Raw genomic sequence first — 12,327 nt, 5'->3', positions numbered from 1 at the left:
TGAACACACACACGGCTGAAACTGACATCCATCTTTTATTACAGCAAACATATTTACAAACATCAAGTGTATTCTTATATTACAAAATAATTTAAAGTTTTAACTCCAACATCCAGCTTTAAGTGAGACATGTAGGTACAGACTTCAAAGAAAAACTAACAGCAACTCTTTGCTGACACCTCAGTAGTATATGTGATAAATAAACCTGCGTTAAATACATGTTTATATTACTATCAAAATAAAATGGGTTTTTTTTGTTTTTTTAATAATTTCAACCAGATCGACCTCTTCTCATTGGACGATCACACACACACTGGCTCTTTGTATCACACTAAATTATGTATAAAATGTCATATTCCATGTTTTAATATTGCAGGTGACTTAGTGGGAACAAAGATGAGTTAACAGCATGGAAAAACAGCACTTCACAGTACCCTACCCTTGTTACTTTGGTTAGCAAATAATCAAGATGACACAACCCCTAGACAAAAACGTTAAAATAAATAACATTAAAGACAGATTAGACAGGCTTTTCAAATGCTGTAATGTACACAAGAAGTTTTTCCAGTAACGAAGGGTCAGCGTTATGGCATCTTTAGAGTCAATCGGTTCAGTTTGACACTTCTGGAAGAATGGTAGTTTATGACCTGCTTTCAACAGAAAAGTCAGGTTCAGTTTTGCAACTATGGTTCCCAAAACATTTGTCACTTATCTAATAATTTGTTCAGGTTAAAAGATTTCATTTACACAACTGTAACACCAGTTCATTATGTGCAATGGATTTGTCAAGTTTAGAGGTGCAAACAGTAATATTTGCATAAACTATTTATCAGTAGGAGCTGACAGTTGTTTGTGTAATTTGTACCGTATTTCATTTACGGCTGATCCAAACCAACCAAAAATATAGGTTTGACAGTGGAGTAAACTTCACAAATAGGACACATGCTGGAGATAGCATTACCTTAACTGAAGTGGTTGTTGTTGCTGCTAAATCGTTCAGCTGCATTGTCATTGTGCTTTAGCTTTCCAGTCATTCGGCAGTTTATAAAAAAATCATTTACTTCTAATTTTAGTGCTGCGAGACACTAGGCCCACGATTACTGTGAAATTCTGTCACATCGACTTGACAAACAGAAAACAATGTTTTTCTGCCTCATGTTTTACCTCATGAGTGCCGAGACTGACCTGTTTAGGATAAACCTCCATACAGAATTTGCTATAAATCAGTGATCACGTCTTTAACAGGGAACTGCTTTGGTTTCCAGTGTTTTGGGAGACTCCATCTAGCGACGGAACCAGATCCAGGTGTTAATGAGCCAGAAAGCTACAGTGGCAGAATACAGGATCACCTCTCGCTTTGAGCGTTCTTTGTTTTCTTCCTCCAACAGCTGCAGACGCCGATTCAACTTCACAATCTGAAAAAAAACATTTTTTTTTAAAAAACATTTTAAAAAAGGCGAAACACTCCCTGTACTGGGCCTAACTAAGATTTACTGAAACATGCGCAGCGAAATCTCCACATTTGGCTGTGTTTCATTGCAGTGCACAGAGAAATATAGCCACTAACAATTAAACAATACTCCCACTCTCAAATAAAATCTCTGTATACCTTTTTACTTCTTCAGTTAGTATTTGTGTTCCTTATTTTTGTTTATTTAGAGTCGAGGGTCTAATAACTGTAACTGAACACTTGCTGCGTGCAGCTCTGTCGGCATCCTTCAAAAGGAGCCATATCTATACATTATATCAGAGTTTACCGTAAACCTGAAAGTAAGATAAATACATTGGGACAATACATAAATTATGCATCACCTGCCCCTTTTCATTCATGCAGAAAGCAAGCATATGAGACATTACCTGTCGTCTCAGTGAGGAGGCATCCACTAAGCCGGACTCATCAGGGTTTAAATCCAGGGCCAGATCCAGGTGTGTCCTGTGGAGATGAACACATCTTCATTCAGGCCCTTAATGAGGGATTCGATGATTTTGTGACCAGTATTCAACTTGATGCCTACTCACTATATACCCGCAGATCACATTCACCTATGACTGCTGGCCTCAGCCATAGGTGAATGTGCTCAGCTTCATATGTTAATCTGATTGAATTTGTGCTTAAAACAGTGTGGTAAAGGGCTCACAGACTTTGAAACAATGACACACAACAACAACAAACAGCTATGATCAAATTGTTCTTTTAAAAGTTGGTTCATCCCTGGTAATAACATTTATATTTGACTTCTTTCTCAGCTCAGAAACTGAACACATTACAAAGATGTTCTTGTATTAAAACTTTAACCCCAATTCCAAAAGGCTGGGACGCTGTGTAAAATATAAAGCAAAGTGCAATGATTTGCAAATCCCAGAAAACCATTTTTTATTCACAACAGAACATAGAAAACATGTCAAATGTTCCAACAAACTCATTTAAAAAAAAAAAAAAACTGGCTCAGTTTGTGTTCGACGGCAGCAACACATCCTAATAAAGTTGAGACAGCATCAACAAAAGGCTGGAAATGTAAGTGGTACTAAACAGAAACCGTTGGAGGAACTACTCATTATCATTTTAAAAAAATCTGACATTCTGACAAAAATCTCCAATCAAGTCAAACAGCTGAAAATCAATACAGAATTTCAGGCAGCACTGCATTAAAAACAGACATGTCATGGGAATCACAGCTTGGGCTCAGGAACACTTAAAATCACTGTGTGTAATTCACCATTACATTCACAAAAGTAACTTAAGGCAGAAGTGGAAACCTGTGATCAGGTGAAAAACTTGAAATTCCACTTGGAAAACAAGGATGCCACCTCCACTGGACTAAAGAGGAGAGGGACCAACTGGCTTATCATCAACTTTCAGTTTACAAGCCTGCATCTCTGATGGTATGGAGTTGCATCAGTGCCTATGGAACTGGCAGCTTGCACATGTGGAAAGGCACAGTTACAGCTAAAAGGTATATACAGGTATTTGGGCAACATATGCTCCCATCCAGATAATATCTTTTTCAGAGAATGCTTGTTTACTTCAGCAAGACGATGCTAAACCAGTGTTGAACTGACTGGAAACATTTGGAGCATCATGAAATGAAAAATGTGACACAGGAGACCCAGGACTGCTGAGCAACTAGAATCCTCTATCAGACAAGAATGGGACAACTTTCCTCTCCCAAAAGTGCAGTAACTGCTGTCCTCAATCACCAGAAATTTACATGCTGTTATTAAGAGAAGAGGGATGCTACACAGTGATAAACATAACCCTGTCTCAACCGTTTGGTTTTTTTTAACGTGTTGCTGCCATCAAATTCAAAATGAACTAATTGTGGCGGAGGTGTGGTTCCCCCTGGCTCAGCTGCAGGGAAGGCATGGTGCAGTGAGCTCAAGGGGCAGTACCAGAGAGGTTGGAGGGACAGGTAAAGGTTATTAATCTAATGAGATCTTCCCTTCTTTATAGTGATGTCAAAGACCAGAAGGAGAGACGCGTGTGTGAGGTCAGGTGAAAAGCTGACCGTGCTGAGACACTGGTGCCACACTTAAACACTAGGGGTGCAACGATACTCGTATCGATATTGAACTGTTCGATACAGTGCTTTCGGTTCGGTACGCATATGTATCGAACAATACAAAATTTTTAATTTATTTTATCAACTTTCCTTCTGACGATGCTGTCTGTGTTGAGCGCTCAGTGGATCTGCGCTCGACAGTGCAGCCTAGGCGGAGTAGTCGAACGCACATTCACTGAGCGCAGGGCAAGCTAGCGAGACAGAAGTTAAGCTCTCCTTGCAACATGGCAAAAAAATGGCAACCTCCCCCACCCTCATTCAGATCTGGCGTTTGGAATTATTTTGGTTTTCATGTGACGTATGACCCTGAAGGTTAGCGCGTCATGGACTAAAGTAAAACAGTATGTTGGATGTGCCACGCAATGCTCAATTACATGGGTGGGAACTAGTGTGTTAGCGCAGTTAGCTCGTTAACGTGTTGGCCGTCCAGCCCCATGCACGGGGCGATCCGCGGTAGCTCGTTAACGGAGATTTGCCGTGTTGTGGCATTAACGTCATTTCAACGAGATTTACGCTGACAGCACTAGTGGGAACACAACGAATATGACTGCACATTTACTCCGACATCATCCTAATGCAAAGACAAGTGGAAGCAGACAAAAACATCAAGGATGCATGCTACAAATTTACCCGAGTCATTTAGACAGCCGTTAGCACATGATTCTCCTTATGGGGACCTGATATGTTTAATATGCTGCTGAGAATATAGCCCAGAAGAAGCGTATAGTATAGCTTTTATTTTGGAAAGAGCCATTTCTCTGTAATAAACTCTCTTTTCCAAAGATGAGTGATTCCTCAATCAGATATAGGGCTCGCAAAATCGCTAGTAGGGCTGAACGATTATGGAAAATAATCTAATTGCGATTTTTTGCCCCAATATTGCGATTGCGATGCGATATGCGATTATTTTTTAAGGTCTTTGTCTTCTGTATTATTAAACAAAGACAAGCAATACATCATATAGTATGGCCAATACTATATTACATTAATTTTAAACTGTTCTTTCCTGGAAGACAGACCTCTGTTATGATGACATGAGGTGATGCATGAATTGATGACTGACATTTTTATTTAACTTCTTCAATCACAACAGTATATTTGAACATACACAATAGTTTATTTTTAGCTTACAAACATCTGAGCATAAAGTGCTGACAAGGAACCCTGGTGTAAACATTAAAATGAAAGTCAGTACAATGTGCAGATTGCAGAAATATACATAAAAAAAAATCAGTGGCTTTACCACACTCAGTTTTTCGACATCTGTGAACTACTAGACAGTCATTCAATTAAAAAATAATATTAAATAAATAAAACTAATAAATAAAAAATACACACATCTTACTGATCTCTGCAGTCAGTAACATTACACATAAAGTGCAAACATAATAGCAATTGTATAAACACACACACAAACACGCCTTTAAAATTTAAAGGCGTGAAATTGGACGGTCTAGTTCTGATTAGCGTCACCGCTGTCTCGGTGGAGTTTAATAAACTCGGCCGTCTGCTTCTTGCTATCTAAAATATAACCAGACACTGGTGTAAATTCTCGACTGTCTCATACTTCTGTTTAATAAGTTTTCTGTTTGACGTTTAGTCAGCTGTGTGAAAACCAAGGAGGAACCCACCCGGGGGATTAATAAAGTTTTATTTTATCTAATCTAATAACTTTAATCTCAGCCAAACCGATTTACTCACGAACAAACAAAACACTGAAAAAAGCCCAACAATAACATTTTTAGGTTGTCTAAGTGACTTATATATTACGTTTAACCCGAGCAGCGAAACTCCGCGGTGATCTGAAAATGATGTGCCGGGAGTTGTGCCGTTCTCGGCCGCATCAGTAACCCTCGAGCTCCCGGCTAGCTGTCGAGCTGGTGGGTAGCAGACGCCTCTGAAAACGTCGAAGCACTTTTGCAAATATGGGATATCTTGATAAACCGAGCAGATATTTGATGTTTACACAACTACTTTCTCGCCTGAAAATATGTTAAAAGTTTATTTTGTGACCCAGAAAGATTAGTATGAGTAATTTTAAAACTTAGTAGCGGCCGCCATTGCTGGAAACTGGAGTTTGGCTGGGCCGCGCTATGAATTCTGGGATATGGTAGTAATTTGGACAGCCTTCGGCGCGTCGCTGTGACGTAATCGGTCTACAAATGCGGCCTCAGGAGGATGCAGCCCATGAATTTGGACATGTCCAGAGTATAATCGCAGCCTTTGCGGTTAGAAAATTGCACTTGATCATGTCGCGATATTATCGCAAATGCGATATATCGTTCAGCCCTAATCGCTAGCCCGACGTCCCGGGGCTAGCGATTTTTCCCAGTCGGGCTACCAAAATCTATCTCTGCCCTGCCCGTCAGGCTATTGTAGGAAGGAAAATATATGTCAATGCTTTTGCATTCTTTCAGAAATGTAGCTGGGTAATTATGTCATTGGCATCGGTGAGCCACTGTCAATATGTGACATATTGAAATTGCGTTTGAATTTGCGCTTGTTTTTTGCTTTCACTTTGCAATCGCACGAACTGTGTTAGAGAGCAACAGCACTGATTGGTGAGTGATGATAATTTGCGCACCAATTCCTCTGACATCGTCTTATTAATCGTTAGCTTACTATGCAAGCATGACAAGTGAAATCTCCCGCAGCTTAAACATGTGAGAGGTTGATCGCGCAGAGAATCGCTGAGCTTATGTGAGTGCGTGTGTAAAAGCAGCAGGATATATATTTTAGTTCTGCTGAGCCAAATAAGACAGGTCAGGGTGAAGAAGTGACAGCCAAAGAAAAGCTTACCAAATCAGACTATAAGGCAAAAAGAAAGTGCAGCTTTATGGTTTCATGGACAAAAGAATTTCTGTGGCTGCAATATGACAAGCTAAATAACCAGGGCTGCACATAAGTGGTCCGCAGGTGCGCATTCGCTATCAAAATAAAAAACACGCACAAGATAAGAAGTTAACATTATATAATTATACAATATTATACTTTAATGTATAATATTGTAAAGGAAACAAAACAGGAAACAAAACATCAATCAAAAAATTGCTCTCTTTTTTATTTGGGCTACTTAAATTTATTTTGGGCTACCAAAAACTGAAGAGTCCCTGCCTGAAGGGCTACCAGGGATTTTGAAATTTTGCGAGCCCTGAGATATATTTATTTTATTACTTTTTTGTTTCAGCAACATTAAATTTAAAAACTGTACTTTTGAGTTAAAATATATATTTATAATTTTAATAAATAACAAATTAAAAAGGCATGAACATTTTTTTTGTATCGAAAAAATATCGAACCGTGACACCAAAGTATCGAACCGAACCGAGCCGTGAATTTTGTGTATCGTTGCACCCCTATTAAACACACATGTTTGAGATTTTCAAGTCATTGCATTCGATTTATTTATTTATTTAGCAGTGACCCAACTTTTTTGGAATTGGGCTTGTATTTGCTATTTGCTGAAGTCACGTTAAGGAAAAATAATTATTATTTCTTTCTTGTGAACTAAAGTCGTCAAACATGTAAGTTACACATTGAACAAAGGGGGATGTACACAAGTCAGGACGTCAGGAGTGTGACGTATGAGAGTTTTAAATGTCACTTCTTTTAATAAGAAACTCATGCTCATGACTTTTTCCTGAATTTCCCCACAACAATCATCTGTTTCTTTAACAATCTTTCTTAGTGCAAAGATTTGTAATAAATTCAGCCAAAAAGAAATGAATAAAGAAAAAACATACCTGCGATGGCTGTCATCGAGGACCTCAAGGACCTGCTGGTAAGCACGGCGTGTTGTTGACTGGATGTACGACAGGAGCCCAGCAGCTGTAAACAGGTTGATGTTTGCATCCTCGGGGGAACAGAGGGGAGGACACAAACGGACTGGGGGGGCAGAAGGGGAAGGGGTTACACTGGCAGGGAGATAGGTGGGGAGAAACATTAAAAGAAAGAAGACATTTTTATAAATCAACCAAGAGTGAAAGAAAGCTTTACATTGGAAAGGCAGCGGTGGGGAAGCAGCGTTTCAAACGTGGCTGTGGTCGTACCTTACATCGCCTCTGCTGATCTGACTGCTGTGACGGCCGGATACGTTCTCACTCGCGCTGCGCTCCCTTCGAGGCCGACCATGAAAGCTGGCCTGTTGTTAAATACAAATTTGAAATAACATTAAGCTCAGTTTGCAGCAACGCATGATTGCTGATTGATGAACCACACTTAGTTCAGCCAAACTGACTGGAAAAATAATTTTTGGCCACCTGATTGACGTTTTTCCTACAGAAGAATGTGTGATTATTAATGACTCTTCACCAATTACCAATGCATTATTTTTCTATTGTGTCTTAAGAACCACAAACCATATTCCATGGAGAAATCAAAATGGGAAGAAGTGCAGCATAGCACAAAGACAGTCCTTAAAGCTAAAAAATAAATAAATAATCACGTTCAGTTTTCATTGCGTCTCATAAATCCCACGACTCCAGGCAGTTTTTGTAAAAAAATGTCAGCAACACCTTCAAGACCACCATCAAGGAATATCTAAACTGATATTACTAATAAAGTAGAAATAATGCTGTGGGGGGGGGGGGAATCTTTCACTTTAGATGTGTAATATATGGTACTGCAACCATGTCCATTTGCATAAACATTTCCCTAAAGTTGGGATTTGCAGGACTATTTGACTAGACAACTACTCTTCGCTATTATCACACGTACTAGTAGTGTAATCTAAATTGTTTTAAATTTTGATTGAAGCCAAATGCAGGTAAATTGCTATGCAGCCACCTGCCATCAGATGGCGTATCGTTGTTGAGAAAGGCCATAAATCTGCTCATCTCGGCCTGATCTCTTTGTTAACACTATTACTGTTTTTTTAAAGGCAAAAGAATGAGATTGCTGATACAAGCAGTGAAAATGTGCCTTCTCCAAAAGGTCAGTGGGCACTTCCTTAGCAATAGAATGAGGAGTTCAGTCATTTGGGAGGGGCTCAGAGTAGAGCCGCTGCTCCTCCACATCAAAAGCATCCAGCTGAGGAGGACGCCTCCTGGGTAAGGTGCTCTGCTGGTCATTTCCTAATGGGAGGAGGCCCGGGGGTAGAACCAGGACCTGCTGTACAGACTATATTTAATCACCTGGCCTGGGAGGGGGGTGGCTGGATTATTTGTTGTTTTGTTATTTTAGATTTTAACTTTTATTAAAATTCATGACAACCACTGTCATGAATTTTTGAACAGCGTGCATCATTCATAATGATCAACAAAATGCACCACATTTTTCTGTTTAACTCATTGGTTTTTCTGCTGTTAATTTGTCACATTTTAATAATACGTGAACTTGCTTTTGTAGTAATGCATTTATATATTATATTTAACATAGGTTTAAGTGTTTTTCCTTCTTCGTAGTCTGGAGTGTAACATGTAACGTTGATAATGCACGATGCGAGGTGCCGTACAATTAAGCAGCATGATTCATAAATCCATCCATCCACCCATTCGCTTCCACTTATCCTTTTCAGGGTCGCGGGGGGCGCTGGAGCCTATTCCAGCTGTCATAGGGCGAAAGGCGGGGTACACCCTGGACAGGTCGCCAGTCTGTCGCAGGGCTAACACACAGGGACAGACAACCATTCACACTCACTCTCACATTCACACCTAGTGGCAATTTGGATTATCCAATTAACCTATCCCCACAAGCTGCATGTCTTTGGACGGTGGGAGGAAGCCGGAGTACCCGGAGAGAACCCACGCAAACACGGGGAGAACATGCAAACTCCACACAGAAAGACCCCAGCCTGATGGTGGAATTGAACTCAGGACCACCTTGCTGTGCGGCAACAGTGCTAACCACCGTGCCACCGTGCTGATTCATAAATCCAGAATGGGATTTATGATTTAAAACTCTTTTGTTTAGAGTTTTAGACCTTATACAGTTCTCAAATATAACTTGATATCGGAGTTTTAGACGAGTCAGTTAATCACATTTTTATCCCCTGTTCATTTGACTAAGAAATTAGTTACCAGGACTATCCCTACGCTATAAATAGTGTGCAAACATGTTTATGTGCCGTCTTCCAAAATCCCAATTGCATTAGTCAAATGCTGATTGACTGACAAGTGGGCTGGAACAGGGAAGGGAGCGGCAATGGAGTTCACTAGGAATGGGAGGATTGTGAGGAAAAAAAAAAAAAAATTAAAAAAAAAAAAAAAAAAAAAAAAAAAAAATCACAGACCAAAAGATAGCGCATGAGAAGTACAGACAGTGGGTGCAGTTAATACTTTACATTGTTTAACACTCAGTACCACTTCAGCTCTTTGTAGATTATAACTTCACGCTTCTCAGCAGCTGACTGACATACCAACAACAGCACAAGCAAAAGTAGCCCGCAGACCGGTTGTACCACATATTTTGTACAGTGCCTCAATCGACAATAGACACTCTCTGCAAGTAGACAAGCCAATGGAGTGCCAGCATAGTCCCAATGCACTAACACGGCTGAACCATAATTTCAGCATAAGGCAAATATAGTATACCACTACATTATGGATCCACTTAAAGTTTTGAATATAATGAGAGAAGAAAATTCAATATTCTGAGAAGGAAGCTGAGATTACTCTGAAAGAAAACGTACCGCTTGGCTGGGATTGCGCTGCGAGTTGACAGTTTGGTCTGTTTCAAGCGAATCCAGAGGCTGCTCGGTAAGGGTGAGGACACGTGGAGGGGCCTTCATGTTCAGGAGGTCCACAGGAGGAATGGACTGAATCAGATCCAAGTCTCTTGGACATGCAAATCGAGGATCCCCTTCATCCCCTACAGAAAAATTGGCCATGAAATTTTTATACAGCATATACATGTTTTAAACATAATACCTCAAACATGACTGCCAACTGTCATCCTCACCTGCAACAACAATCCTCTCAGGAACCTGCATCAGAGCTGTGTGAGTGGGCAAAGGCTGCTGAAGTGGTATGGATCCCGCTTGGCTCTCTGGGGCCACTTTGAGGGTCTCTGGGATTCGCATGCGCTGGCTGATGCCCTCTGTATACTCCAGCTCAAAATGGATGCGATTCATCTCAGCCACCTCTGCAGAGGGGGTATTGAAAGTTGCCCCACTCATCCAGCTGATAACCCACAAAATGGGAAACAAATGAAACGCACAGATACTAACCAAACAGTGTGGGTGTGACTGCAGCTAAGAGTTCAAAAATATAAGCTCAACTTAATGTCCCATTTTAAATAACACATCAAGGCTCATATCTTGCCTGACCTTTTTATTACATGCCAATTTACAATAAAACACATGCTGCAGTTAACCCTGAATTTAGCCAATTAGCTCAGTAGCAAATGGTGCTACCTAAACTTTAAACACGATCATTAGCCCGTGCAAAAAGCATCTGCTCCAGACGGTGTAAGGTAGTGGGTTTAGGTCCAAGCTAATGAGTACACTACGAGAAATAGCATTTCATGTTACGTCGTTACATAACAGCGACATGAGGTGAAGCTGTTGCTGGCACGTCGCTTCAATGTCACTGAGTGAAAATCCACATAAGACGCCATGTCTAGCTTGTATGTTAGCAATCTAGCTTGTCGCTATGCTTGAAAAGCGTTAACAGACGACGCTATCGATTTTAGCTTATTAAACGCTGCGCTGTAAGCCGCTGACTGTCTGCACTGACATGCTGGTTAGCCAGAGGTCTGTCCTGTCAATACTCACCGTTATGGTTTTACCACCTGGGTTTAAACTGACATGCGCCAACACGCTGTTCGGGCTGTCATACAAATAGCATCAGGGGCTCCTCAAAGGACCAACCGAGACGGACTCAGCGAAAGCTCTCAACGCTTCTAGTTAGTGTGGGTGTAGCTGTTAACGCTACCCCGCGTGACCGCCGGGGCGGTTACTATGAAGTGCACCGAGAGCCGCAGGAGTTGGTGAAAACCAATGGACATTTAAAATTGGCAGTTTAACCTGCTTTATTTACGTAAGTTGGTCGTCTCTTATTTATTTTTATTGTCACATAAGTTAATTTGTCTGAACTGCAAAAATAAAATGTATTTCAAATAAAAGTAGCCAACGTCACGGGAAAAAAAGAAAACAGGGTGGTCAGGGTGACCACATCCCAACAAAGTGTGTGGGGTAAATAGTCTGTGTGTGGGTCACACTAGGGCCGATTAAGATGCGGGACTTTGCTTCAATGTCTGGGTTAAAAATGCACCAACCGGCCAGTTGTTACTGGGGTGTTTTGGTGGCTAGATGGTTTACTTCGAGTGCAGGTTTAAAGTCTGATGGAAATGAAACTTGCATTTTAATGAAGCTGGACCTTTTGTATTGTAGATAGATATTGTAGATTGTCAGCAGTTTCTGGATGATGTCTTTAGGTATGATGTCTATGTATGACAGCTCGTGCATAAAGGTTTGATTAAATAAATAAAAGCAAAACAAAATATAAACATTCATCCATTCAAAAGATATTACTCAGTCTTGTTAATATGTGTGTTGTCGTCTTTGTCCACACTATCCACTGTGCTCAAATTTATACTATTATATCTTCATCACAGAGACAAACACAAAGATTTACTCCCACATAACACTTGTCTGCATATGGTTAATTTGATTTGCCCTAATTTGAATTTCCAGTTCATCTGCTATCAATCATACGCAGAAAACACACACAATCATTTCCACAAAATGTAATTTAAACTTATTTCAGCTTTAAATTGAATTGAACTTGTTCATTTTCTATTTTTGTATGTAATGAATCCTCAGTGGTGT

The 12,327-nt window shown here is 40.3% G+C and overlaps 1 protein-coding gene across 2 annotated transcripts; it reads right to left on the bottom strand.

Moving 5' to 3' along the window:
• Positions 1-16: 16 nt before the first annotated feature.
• LOC309693505 (mitochondrial fission factor homolog A-like) lies at positions 17-11,833 on the bottom strand. Of its 2 annotated transcripts, none has more exons than XM_082512779.1 (7): positions 11,272-11,833; positions 10,458-10,640; positions 10,189-10,367; positions 7,610-7,701; positions 7,304-7,474; positions 1,858-1,933; positions 17-1,415 (listed from the first exon to the last, which is right to left on the bottom strand). In XM_082512779.1, exons 2-7 carry the CDS (start codon positions 10,627-10,629, stop codon positions 1,284-1,286), a joined length of 822 nt encoding a protein of 273 aa, XP_082368905.1. In that variant the 5' UTR covers positions 10,630-10,640; positions 11,272-11,833; the 3' UTR covers positions 17-1,283. The 2 variants fall into 2 exon arrangements, with proteins under 2 accessions (XP_082368905.1, XP_082368904.1); XM_082512778.1 differs by having other exon boundaries at positions 10,458-10,678; positions 11,272-11,631.
• Positions 11,834-12,327: the final 494 nt, after the last annotated feature.

This window comes from Aulonocara stuartgranti, assembly GCF_965226115.1.
Source record: "Aulonocara stuartgranti genome assembly, chromosome: 18".
Classification (NCBI taxonomy): domain Eukaryota; kingdom Metazoa; phylum Chordata; class Actinopteri; order Cichliformes; family Cichlidae; genus Aulonocara; species Aulonocara stuartgranti.
Note: the sequence above shows the minus strand (reverse complement) of the source record. Positions and strands in the feature narration are given on the sequence as shown.

Coding starts and splice junctions, on each gene's coding strand:
- LOC309693505 (XM_082512778.1), bottom strand. CDS start 10,674: ATGAGTGGGGCAACTTTCAATACCCCCTCTGCAGAGGTGGCTGAGATG. Junction 10,368..10,457: donor TGAGAGGATTGTTGTTGCAG/GTGAGGATGACA, acceptor ATTTTTCTGTAG/GGGATGAAGGGGATCCTCGA. Junction 1,934..7,303: donor CTCGATGACAGCCATCGCAG/GTATGTTTTTTC, acceptor TCATCTCCACAG/GACACACCTGGATCTGGCCC.